Here is a 12,746-nt window from a genome sequence, read left to right as displayed (position 1 = left end):
ATGTAAAGTATCTAGGCCTTCCAACTTTTTGGGAGAGGTCAAAGGCGGAGGCTTATGGTTTTATTATTGAGCGTGTACAAGCTAAATTGCAGGGCTGGAAACTTAAACTGTTATCTCAGGCAAGGCGTGAAACATTAATTAAAGTTGTGGTGCTAGCCATCCCATCTTACGCCATGGCGTGCTTTATCTTCCCTAAGAAATTTTGTGCCAAGCTCAATTCTCTTATAAGAAAATTCTGGTGGAATGGTGACCCGGAGAGTATGGGCATTCATTGGGTAAATTGGGCCTAGGTGGCTCTGCCAAAATCTGAAGGGAAGTTGGGATTTAGAGACATTCATGACTTCAATCTAACCTTGGTAGCAAAGCAAGGATGGCGCCTGGTAAAGTATCCTAATTCTTTCTGTGCTAGAATGCTTAAGGGAATCTACTTTCCACATTCTAATTTCATGGAAGCCTCGAGAGGTCAGTGCGCCTCATGGGTTTGGGCAAGTTTGATTCAAAGTAGAAAAATCCTGTGCAATGGTGTCCGTTGGCAAGTGTATAATGGTGCTTCCATCAATTTTTGGGATGATAAATAGATCCCTTATCTCCCGGGTTTTAAAATTTCCTCCCCAAAACCACCCATCAGCCGGGTTAACGCAGTGGTGGACACAATTGATGTTACTCATGGCCTTTGGAAAGTCGAAGATCTGCAGGGTCTGGTCTCGGCGGCCGAAGTCCAGGCAATCTGTTTGATTCCCATTTCTTTGGCTCACCAGGAGGATACGCAGATTTGGCAGTATGAGAAATCGAGGGATTACACAGTCAAATCGGGTTATCACATTGCGGGTAAGATGAAGAATAACCCAAAAGATCAACTTCCCTCCTTCTCTTTTCAGATTCCCCAGGATTTTTGGCAATTTGTATGGTCTCTCAAGGTTCCTCCAAAGATTCACCATTTTTGGTGGCGAGTGTGCAAGAATGCTTTGGCAACAAAGGAAAATTTATTTAGAAGGAAATGCAGCCTATCAAATATGTGTCCTATTTGCAAGACTGCAGTGGAATCGATAGAGCATTTGCTATTTGGCTGCGGATGGGTCAGGGTTGTTTGGTTTGGGTGTGACCCGAATTATAGAGTGGACTGGACTTCTATCTCCTCAGTGCTTCATTGGGTATGTGCGGTTCAAGAGTCTTTTCTTCACAAGGAGGATTGCATCTATTTTTTTAGCACAGTTGCTTGGTTTAGCTGGTTTGTTTGGAAGGAGCGCAATGCTTTTGTGTTTAATTCCTCACCAGCAGACCCTTTGTATACCATCCAGCGAGCTCAATGGGCTAAAGATAAGTTTTTGCAAGTTACAACGAATTCAAACCTCATGTGGCACCAGTCCTTGAACCATATCTCCCAACATTCTGAGTGGCATCCCCCTCCCAATGGGAGTTTTAAGATTAACTGTGATATGGCTACTCTTAAGGGATCTGACAAAGCTTCCATCGCGGCTGTTTTACGGGATTCACAAGGGAGCATCCTTGATGGTTTAACACAGCAAGTTTCTATAGTTTCTGTGCTTCAAGGCGAAGCTTTGGCCTGTCGTTTAGCTTGTCAACTTGCCTCCTCCCTAAACCTCTCTGGTGTCGAGATCGTAGGTCATAAGAAATAGGTAATTCATCTCAGTGTCTCAGAATCTGTCCCTCCGTGTGAATGTGCTGCTGTGGTTGCTGATATAAAACTAATGGCACAATCAGGTGACTTCTCCTTTTTGTGAAGGCCACAGACAGCCAACAAAGTGGCCAATTGGGTGGCTCATCATCATCTTCGGAACAGTCTCTCTCTTGACTGGGTCTCTAACCCACCTCCTGGGCTTGTGGCTTGTCTTGCTTCTGTTTAGTTTTATTTTGCTGTGCTGGGTTTCTGTTTGTTTTTGCTATGTTGTTTTTCTGTATTGTCCTCTGTTCAAAAAAAAAGTAATAAAAATAGAGTTGCCTACTCTCTCTCTCCTCATATACACACACTCCATTCTTTACATTTCACACGTGCACTCATCCTTGAATTCCAACACATCACTCACACGCACACACATACACAGATTTGCTCAGGACACATAGAATTTCTCTGCACACCCAGATTTTTCAGCATACTGTCTAATTTGACTTCCATTAGAACCCAATTAATTATATTTTAATTTATCATTCTAAATCAGATTTTTAATCAAACTCCCAAAATGCTCCAAATATTAAATTAAACTTATTTCCATCCTCAATTTTGATTTCTTAAATCATTAAGACCTTCAATTTCAAATTGAACTTCAAAATCTTCGTCAATAAATTACATATTCAATTGAACACATCATAAGTAAATTTAATTCATAATAATCTTAATTTCCAATCTTCATGACTTAATCAACTCTAATTCGGACCCAATTAATAAAATCTCAATTTTACTAAATTGAATCAGATATTTAATTGAACTCCCATATGGTCTGATACTTTAAATTAAAACAATTCAATTCGTCAATTTCACCTTCTTGAGCTACTTAAGCTTTTAATTTCTCATTCCAAAATAGCTCTTTTATAAAATTATATACGAATCAACACCAATATTGTTCATCAATTCCACAATTAAATAAGAATAATAATCAATTAAAATCCAAATCACCTTGATTAATTAAATGTAAAATATTATACGTGGCGGGGTCGTCACATTTTGACAAGAAAAGTTTAATTCATCTTGCTGAATTTTATCCAAGTGAATTTTCTACAGTAATTCTCATGGTACTTAATGATTAACTTGATACATATATTGTCGACATACTCTCTAGTATTGAGTTCTCATGGTTGAATGGAATTGCTGATCTTGCTAAGAAAATGATGAAGACTGGAAAAGATAAAGTATATCCATTGATTTATTTGCTCCTGACTTTAGCATTGATTTGCCTGTTGCAACTGCTATTGTTGAGAGGGTATTTTCAGCTATAAATATTGTAAAGAATCGGTTGCAGAACCGAATGGGTGATGAATGGATGAATGATAGCTTGGTTGTTTGCATAGAAAGAGACATTTTTGATGGCGTTGATAATGATACTATTATGGAAAACTTTCAAAAGATGAAAACTCGTCAAGGTCAATTGTGGAAGTTTAGTGATATTTTTGTAATGAATGAAAACCCATCAAAGTCAATTGTGAAAGTTTAGTGACATTTTTGTAATGAATATTTAAGTTTTTATGATTAATATTAGCTCAAAATATTATGATTATTTTATTGTTATTGATTAGGAAAGAAAAATTTTGAGATTGTAATTAATAGGTGCCCCTCACATAAAATTTCTGGCTCCGTCACTGAATGTGACAACAATGAAGACAATCTACAACGCACATAAAGTGACAAGTGACTAAACAAATAATCTAATTTGTATAACAATGTATCAAAGAACAAACACTTCACAAATGAACTCCAACTAATTTTTTGTTAAAATAAAGTAAAATCATCATATCAAACGGCAACAAATTGTTAAAAAAAATTAGTTTATCCAGAAACATGGCCCTCCAATAATTAACAAAAATAAATCAAATTACTATATTACCCTCGTCTTCATCCCTCACACTCGCCCCCTCTCTCTCTCTCTCTTCCCAACCCGACACCGCTGCTCCATCAGAATTCGAAACCCATCTTCACTTCCTTTCGTGTTGGTGTACGGCATTTATATTATATTATCATGAAGATCCATTATTACAGTTCAATTGATGCCGATTCTCGTGGAAGATTATATGCTAGAAGCGTTTCTTATGGGTAATGTAATGCCTCATCTCTGAGATTAAACTTTCATAGAATACTTGTTGTATTTGTTACAGGGAGTAGTGTTTGATTGAAATGCCCTTTCGTTTATTCCATTCTTACCCTCTGTTTTGATGCGCAGAAAATTAATGAAAATTGAAAAGAAAATCTGAATCTTCTGCGATAATGGCGACTCTATGTAAAGTTTCACGTTCTTCTCTGTAATTGTACTGATTCTAAGAATTACGCAGCTTCAAGACATGTGTTTTGTGGCCACAGACTGTGAGTCTGGTCTCTACTGTGGCCAAGCTATAAAGCCCATTTTATTGTAAGCTTCTTCAGCTTTGTATCCTTTTCATTTGAGTTATATAATTTTCTTGTTATATTTTGTGTTTTACAACAATTCTGGTGATGGGTTTTTGTTGTTTTGTGCAATTGGTCATGGGTTGATCAATGGGTTTCCCTTTAAGCACTCGAGGCTGGTGACTCGTAATCTTCAGTCAGTGTTAATGGATTGGTTTTATGGCTTTATTTTGTAAATTGGGATTTTTGTTTTGTCTTCTATACTTTGTATATAATTGACTGGCTTTGGATTGTTGTGTGATTAGCTTTGGGGAGAAGCATTCTTTTTCTTCCGTTTGTATGCCTGTTGTTACTTTGGTACAGGCAGTGGACAGAGAGAGATTAGAGAGAACACAAGAGAGGGATTATAGTGCTAGGGTTAAAATTGGTATTTTCAAAATTTTAATTGATGGCATCAGCCCTACCTATTAGTTGACATATCAATTGACTAACGGAGGGAGAAAATTGTAATGCGATTGGAAACCATAGGGAGGAGATATAATTTGTATAACCACAAGGATAATAATGTATTTGCTAGAAACCTTAGGTGAGGTCACTCCCTGTCTCTTAGTTTATGGCGAATGGGTAGCCACATAAAAGGTGAAGAAATTCGGTGAAATACTCTTGGTGAAGTACTTATAGCAGGTCTCTTTCAAAATTATTTTTTTTCTTCAAAAAAAAAAAAAAAAAAAAATCAATAGAATCAAGTGATGCTCCTTTTATCTCTCTCATGCATTATCCTTTGCAAGCCCCTAATTGAAGCTGCACATGATGAGATATCTGAAAATCTATGGAAATAAAGAAGTTGGCAGTGATAACAAACTCTAAACATGTTATTGTCCTCTAGTAGTGTACATGAAATGAAGTTGTACACTTAAGAAACTAGACTATTTCCAACAAAAAATAAAAAAGATGAAGAAGAACTTAGACTGTGAAAGGGTGGTATAGATTATTTGCATTCTATTTATTATCTTACTTGTCCTCTTATGGATTTTCAAATGCCTTACTTTTCTCAAAAAGTCCAGGTCAGTTGTGAATTAAGTCGTTTGATTTTGGTGCCAATTTGGTTAGACTATTCTGATGAGCATGACTGATTGTTCCTACTCAACCATTTTGGACCACTAGTTGATAGGAATCTGTATAACTTTCCCAAAAAAATGGTCTGCTCTCGAATTTGATAGTCTTTGAGAGGAATGACTTGATGTGTTTGAAACTTCGTCGGTGTTAATGAGAACAGCTTCATCATGCTCCATCAGAGAAGAAGATATCAAGCCATTTTGGGTGGCGCAACCCTTTAGCAGGCCAGAGGCAAAATTTTAAAATGAGATCTTTTATATTTAAATATTAATTTTTATTATTTTAGTTTCATCAAAATTATTTTTTGTTACTTTTTTTTTTTTTTTGATAAATAATTTTTGTTACTTTTTGTGATGCAAAATTACTAATTAAGCTTTTGTAATCAAGTTTCTATAACATATCATTTTCAAGGATAAATTGCTAACACACTTAATCTTTCTTGTGATATAGTTAACCATAGGTAGGACTTTATAAATTTTAATTTTGAAGTACTTTTTTCTACAGAAGCAATTGTTATGGGTATTGTCAGTAATATTTTGTAAGCAATACTTGCATTTGAAAAATAATCTAGATTTTAAAATATAATTTAGGCCTCGTTTGGCAAGAGGCTATTTTAGCCAATTAGCCAAAAAGTTACTAAATTAGCTAAAAAGCCAACAACCCATACCAAAAAGTCAAAGATTCTCTTTTCTCTCTACTTTTTGCACATCTTTTCGTAATAAGCCAAAAAGTCACCCCAAACATACAAGTTTTTTTTACCTATCTTTTTAGCCAAATAGCCAAAAAGTTACTAAATTAGCCTGTTCCCAAACGAGGCCTGTCAATTGGTGTATTTTTCCTTTCCTAATATTTGTATGAATTCTTTTAAAATTTTTAATTTGGAAAAACTATCAATTTTATAAAAATCATCAAAACTTACAAAATGAAGACAATATTTTTTCAAACTGCCATCATCTAAATTTATTTTTTTTTAAATTAAATAAAACATAAAAGGATAATTAAAGCTGGCCAAAAAATAAAAAACTTGGGATTTACAAAAGAAGCATTGAAAATATGAATTTTGTAAACGGTTTCCGTGAAGACACATGTTAAGAAGTTTGAAAATGTTATACATTATTTATAAAAGTGTGTGAATAAAATGCCCTACCATTTTAAATTTTATTAACCAATTATTTCGGGACACTCATTAACAAGCCTCAAGAAATTTATAATTATTATATGGGCATCACACAAAATGAGGCCTTCCCCAAGTTGTGTGCCCAAGGCAACGGCGTTAATGGCCTGCACTTGGGCTGGCACTGCAAGCCATTTACCCAATCAACAATGAACAAGCAAACAAGGGGAACAAAAATTTATATGGTCCATGAATTTTGTAATCCAAAATTCCCAATATCTGGCAGTTCCAAAAGAAAGGTGATTTAGAATTTAGAAAAGTATGCCTTTCTAAATAATGACCCAATGAGAGGGAAAGGCAGACTTATTGCAAATATTGATCCAATGACTCAATCATGGGAAAGTAAGACCTACTGCAAGAGGTCTTGAAATGATCTTTATATTAGATTTGATAGTAAAGATGGAGAAAAGTATGTTTACAAACTTGTTAAAATGAGAGAAAGGAAAACAAGAGACTTTAATCATGTTAAGTGTATTATAAGAAAGGATTTGAAGGACTTAGTAAAGGATGAGGAGATTAAGAAAGGTTGAAAAACTTATTTTGAGTAATTGTACTGATTTTCAAGAATTATGCAGCTTCTAAACTAACACTTTGCGGCCACCGGCTGTCAGTGTAATATCTACTGTGGAAATTCTCCCACAATGAGCAAGCATTAACCAGTCTGCACCAGAGGCCAAGCTATAATACCCACATTTATTGTAAGCTTCTCAAGCTTTGTCTCCTTTTTCTTTGAATTCTATAATTTTATTGTTGTATTGTGTGTTTTACAACAATTCTGGTGATGGGTTTCTGCTGTTTTGTGCAATTGGTGATCTGTAGGTCAATGGGTTTCCCTTCAAGTATTCATGGCGCCCATAATCTTCAGTCAGTGCTAATGGATTGGTTTTATGGCTTTATTTGGTAAATTGGGCTTTAAGTCTTTGATGCTTTATATAAAATTGGGTGGCTTTAGATTGTTGTGTTTTGGGGAGAAGCATCTTTTTTGTTCCGCTTTTGTGCCTGTTGTTAGTTTGTTACAAGGCAGTGGAATGAGAGATCAGAGGGAACACAAGAGATGGAATATGTTACTAGAGTTAAAATCAGTATCTTAAAACTTTTAATAGCTAACATCATCCCTATGTATTAGTTGACCTAACAATTGATTAACAGATAGAGAAAAATTGTAATGTGACTAAAAAACATAGGGAGGGGATGTAATTTCCAGAACGCAGAGGTACTAATGTAGCTAGAATCCTCAAGGGAAATTCAGTGGAATTTACCCTATCCATGGTACACTTCTAATACTAATCTTTCTTTGTCTCCCTTATTTAATGAAGGGAAAATAATAGGCCCACTATATTACTAAGCAGCCACATAGAAGGTGAAAAAATTCGGTGAAATAGAGTCAGCTGATGCTCCTTTTATCTGATACATAATCCCTAGGAAGCCCCTAATTAAAGCTGCACATGATGAGATGTCCAAAAGTCTATGGTGATGAAGAAGGTGACAGTGATAACAGACTGGACTTCCATTTTCCTCTAGTAGTATGCATGAAATGGAGTTGTTCACTTGAGAAGCTAAACTATTCCCGTTAAAAGAAAAGTAAAAGAAGAAGAAACTAGACTATGAAAGAGTAGTTGGAATGATTTTCATTCTATTTACTAGCTTACTGTTCCTTTCTTATGAAGTTTTAAATGCCTTACTTTTCTCAAAATTCCAGATGACCAAATTTGGTCGTCTGAATTTAGTGCCAAGTTGGTTTATATAGCGATCTGTGATTGTGTGTTGTGGTTTATGCCTTGTGTTTCTACCCTTTGTTTCCTTATATTTGAGTTTGGGTTGTGTCGAGCGAGTTTGGAATAGGTTGATTGTGAGTTGGTGCAAGTGGTTGCTGCCTAGGTTTTTGTCTCTTCGCTCGAGCGAGGCTTTTTGCGCTCAAGCGAGCCTTGGGTATTTATCTCTTCGCTCGAGCGAGCTTTCTTGCGCTCGAGCGAGCCTTGTCTGGTGTGTCCTTTCGCTCGAGCGAGAAACCTTGCGCTCGAGCGTGCGTCTGCGTCTCTTTTAGACCTGAAGAGTGGCATTCTTCGCTCGAGCGAGCTCTGTATTCCTTCGCATATCATTACTCTTTGTTTCATAGCTAGTTCTTGTTTGCCTACTTGTACATGTGAAATGGAACTTCATTTCAGCATTTTTATTTCTCAATTTGCTTAGTCCAAACACATTACAATGTCATATGCAATATCTATAGGGATTAAGAGATACGATTTCACATTCTTTATATTCAGATACATATGTGAAACACCATTCAAAGGCTACAAATGTCCTTTAAGTTTTATGGAAGAACGTGACATATTATATGTATTAACTCTGATCTCTTTACAATGATTAGAACATCTATATATATATATATATAGAAGACAAAAGCCTTAAAATATACATGCTATATGGTAAACTTCCAAAAACAAACATTCCTTTCTTGTGTTTGTTAGCTAAACAGACTCAAAAGTTTTCAACCATAACAATTAAAATATCACTAGGAATTGTCTTCTATCGTGCCTCTACCACTGTTGTGCTAACCATGTTGGCTGAACATTGTTCAACCTCACTTCCTGTTGACTCTCCTTCAAGCAGATTCCTTTCAGTGAAAAAACCAGGTTGTTTGGGGTGAGTCAGTGCACCCTCTCTGCCCAACATCAGAACCACACTTGCCATGTTAGGCCTATCCTCTGGCCGTTGTTGCACGCACAATAAACCAACATGAATCGAACGCAACACCTCAGGTATATTGCATGAGTTTTGTATTGGTTCATCAATCAATTCTCTGGTTCTGTCTTCCTTGTATAATCTCCATGCCTGAACAGTTAGAAACACTTTTAAGTGATTGTTTTAATTTTTATAGAGAATGACGTTGCTGAATTGAGCCTTTCTATTTAACACCCTTTGAAATGGCTCTAAATTACTTTTAGAGATATCATTGCTACATCATTCTGTAACTTTCTTTTGTAAGATTATATTATTCAACTCTATGCTTACATGCCCAAGAAGGTTGAGGTGATGGTCTTGGTGATAGAATCCCCTGTTTCTCTTCCCACTCACTATTTCTAGTACCAAAACGCCAAAGCTAAATACGTCGGACTTTACTGAGAAGAGTCCTTCAATTGCATATTCGGGAGACATGTAGCCACTACAGGAAAAAAATGAACAAATAAACCAATTTATATAGTTGAAAGAGAAAAAATTTGAATTGGTTTGAAAATTCTTACTATGTTCCAACCACTCTTCTCGTATTTGCTTGCGTCTCGTTTGCTCCAAAGATTCTAGCTAAGCCAAAGTCTGATATTTTTGGGTTCATCTCATAATCTAGTAGAATATTGCTTCCTTTCAGATCTCTATGGATAATTCTCAGTCTGGAATCTTGATGAAGATAAAGAAGCCCCCGAGCAATTCCATTGATGATGTGGAAGCGCTTAGGCCAATCCAGTAGCATCTTCTGTGATTGATCTGTTCAATTTTTCACCCAAGTTAAACCAAGCTTCTAGCTAGTATTTAACTTCTCGAGTATGTATAAGAAAGCCATACCAAAAATAAAGGAGTCCAAGTTATTGTTGGGCATGAATTCATATATTAACATCCTTTCTTCTCCTTGAATGCAATACCCTAGAAGCTTTACAAGATTTCGATGCTGAAGCTTGGCAATGCAGATAACTTCATTCTTGAACTCATCAACTCCTTGTTTGGAATCCTTTGATAGCAACTTCACAGCTATTTCTTGTCCCCCTTCCAACATACCCTGAAAAATTATACAGCATTTTTGTTTGTTTAAATGAGTTCGGATACTGAAAACTCTTGTTAGTGTAACTATGTTATTACCTTGTAAACAGGTCCAAAGCCGCCCTCTCCAAGCTTATTGTTGATTGCAAAGTTATCCGTAGCTTTAGTGATTGTAACCAAGTGGAATAATGGTAATTCTATATCTTCATTCTTGGATTCTTTGTAGTAACCTTGTTCAGGATGACCTATTGTTCTTCCTGCAGAAAGGGGGTGTCAAGAACATTTAAATGAAACAATTTGTTCAAAACAAGTATACGTGCCAACTAGAACACCTACAGAGGTGAGATATTGAAGCATTATTGACTAATTGTTATTACCTTCTCTCTTCTGCCACTCCTTCTTCTTCCAAATGTACAATGAAATGGCCAGGCCAAGTATAAGTGTTGCTGTTGAGACTACTGAGATGACTATGATCGTCTTTGCCTTGTTCCAATTGTGGCCAGCTTTACCTAATCCCGAAACAATTTAGTTAAAATCATTTAAATTTGGGGAAACTAAGAAATTCCAGGTGGGTTATAAGGGATCTATGGTGAATTCATCCCAATTTATCTACTCAAATGAAATGTATGATCAATAAAGACGATGCAAACTTACTGTGACTCTCTTTTTGTTAATTTGAAACCAAATTCAGACATGAGAATTTATATATCAAGATTCTTTGTGGAAATTAATATGCATATATTAGCATTAGCTGTGATTGTTTGCATTATGTGTAGTGTTAGATGAGTATAGAGAACTAAGAAAGGCACAGGTTACATAGTATGATGTACGATCAAGAATGAGCAAGATAATGAATTTGATCATGCTGATCCAGATTCAATGAGACCTAATATGTTTGGAGGACTAAATTTGAAGAGGGCTAAAAATTTTATAGCATCAATGCTCTTAATGGGTAAGAAATTCTTACCAAATTCAGAGGCAGCCATTCTTACATAAAGATCTTGGCCATTTTCAATGACTCTGATATCAACAAGTTCATTAAACCAAAGCAAACACCCACTTCCCTCTCCACTTACATCCAAATTCGCATAAGCCATACACGAGCATTTCTTCAAACACATGGTCTCACATTCCTTAAGGGTCATGCTCACATTGAACCATGAATTTTCTGTATCCGGCACTTTAACACCGGTGTACTTCCAAAACTTATCTCCATTAACACCACTGCAATTCAAGGGTGTTCTTCGAACACACCCATTTGACCAATCCGTACCCCAATCTTTAGGAAATTTTGGTTCAAATCCTTGCAAACAACCACATTCTGGGGAATTACTAACAGTACAGAGACCATAAGGACCGCAAAATGCAAAAGTATCGCAATTTGTCATCTCTGTAGTCAAGTGTTCAACCCAACTCGTGGATGATCCTTCTATCCACGTCATGCGCCTTAGAACACCATCCTGATTCATCACCATTCTTGTGACAACCGAGCTATTGAGAAGATCGTAATTGAAATAAGTCTCATTCTGATTCAACACAAAAGTGAAATTGTAAATGGGGTTTGAAGATATGGTAGGCATTCCACTGAACCGGACACCATTCCACGGCCCTGATCGAAACACCTTGACAGTGTCCTTCCTGAGAAAATACTGTGGAAATCCATGAGAATCCATACTGTATGTATAATCTCCTTGAGCCGGATTGTCACTGCTCTGCCATGACCACAGGCTCATATTAAGCCCAGTTTCATAGTGAATTCCAAACTTCATACCGGGTAAAAACGTGTCAGTCGGATAGTCAAAACTCTGCCACAAATAATTCTCCGGGTTATCATCATCAGCATTTCTCAGAACCAAATTCCCTGACTCCAGGAGCTCTGCAACTGGGTTTTTTCTGGGTTTTGTCAAATTGGAAGACCAAATGATACTTTCTGTACTGTTGAGGAGGACGAGAACACCTTGTTGGGTAACCATTAAAATGCCCGAGGCATCGGTGACGGGGGTTTCTCTATTGGCAACCCATACAACAGTCCTGGAATCATTAGATATCTTGTTGTACCATATGCCAGCGTATCGGTTTTTGGAACTTCCAGGGCTGAAAAACCCGAGTGCGAAGCTTCCTCCAATGGAGACTATTGTGTCACCATCTTTAATGGATTGAGTTGCGGATATTGTGTTCACTGCAGTGGTGGAGACTACTAAGATGGAACAGAGAAAAGATGAGAGTAGTAGATTGGTAATGGAATCCATTGAGGACTTGTTTAGTTTCTGCACAATTGTTTATGATTGTATAGAATCAATCAAGCAATCCATTTTTCTATCAGTTGAGTCAATAAGAGAAAATTTCAAAGGCTTTATTATTTGTTTATACCAAGTCTTCCTCATATTTTTCTCCATTAGACTTTCCAATTTGTTAACTTGGCCTAATTTACTTCCCGACTGCTTGGTGGGCGAACTATTTTTATAAATGAGAAAGGAGGAGGATCACCTGCGGTCCACATTTTGGGCTGGAGGGTGCTTTTTGGGGCCATTTCCCTAAATAAGTTAAAATAATAAATCAATTCTCAAACTAAGCCTAGTTTTGAAAGAATTCTCAAAATAAGTTAACTCGCGATTCACAATCGCGATTTCAACATATTTGCACCTATCTCACGTG

The 12,746-nt window shown here is 36.5% G+C and overlaps 1 protein-coding gene and 1 long non-coding RNA gene across 3 annotated transcripts; one reads left to right on the top strand and one right to left on the bottom strand.

The window, feature by feature from the left end:
• The first annotated feature begins 3,545 nt into the window (after positions 1–3,545).
• Positions 3,546–9,822, top strand: LOC114286772 (uncharacterized). Of its 2 annotated transcripts, none has more exons than XR_014336490.1 (4): positions 3,546–3,763; positions 3,891–4,076; positions 6,953–7,039; positions 7,161–9,822. It is a non-coding gene; the product is annotated as an uncharacterized LOC114286772 (long non-coding RNA). The 2 variants fall into 2 exon arrangements; XR_014336489.1 differs by having other exon boundaries at positions 3,547–3,763; positions 6,917–7,039.
• LOC114273900 (G-type lectin S-receptor-like serine/threonine-protein kinase At4g27290) lies at positions 8,651–12,485 on the bottom strand. The gene is made up of 7 exons (XM_082880021.1): positions 11,059–12,485; positions 10,469–10,600; positions 10,191–10,348; positions 9,900–10,110; positions 9,584–9,821; positions 9,354–9,504; positions 8,651–9,173 (listed from the first exon to the last, which is right to left on the bottom strand). The coding sequence occupies exons 1-7, from the start codon at positions 12,338–12,340 to the stop codon at positions 8,868–8,870; spliced, it is 2,478 nt and encodes an 825-aa protein (XP_082736147.1). The 5' UTR covers positions 12,341–12,485; the 3' UTR covers positions 8,651–8,867.
• Positions 12,486–12,746: the final 261 nt, after the last annotated feature.

This window comes from Camellia sinensis, chromosome 7, assembly GCF_055761805.1.
Source record: "Camellia sinensis isolate YWXY chromosome 7, ASM5576180v1, whole genome shotgun sequence".
In the NCBI taxonomy this organism is placed as follows: Eukaryota; Viridiplantae; Streptophyta; class Magnoliopsida; order Ericales; family Theaceae; genus Camellia; species Camellia sinensis.
This window is presented reverse-complemented; position numbering and strand designations above follow the sequence as displayed.

Coding starts and splice junctions, on each gene's coding strand:
- LOC114273900 (XM_082880021.1), bottom strand. CDS start 12,340: ATGGATTCCATTACCAATCTACTACTCTCATCTTTTCTCTGTTCCATC. Junction 10,349..10,468: donor GGAGTGGCAGAAGAGAGAAG/GTAATAACAATT, acceptor CCCTTTCTGCAG/GAAGAACAATAGGTCATCCT. Junction 9,505..9,583: donor AGAAGAGTGGTTGGAACATA/GTAAGAATTTTC, acceptor TTTTTCCTGTAG/TGGCTACATGTCTCCCGAAT.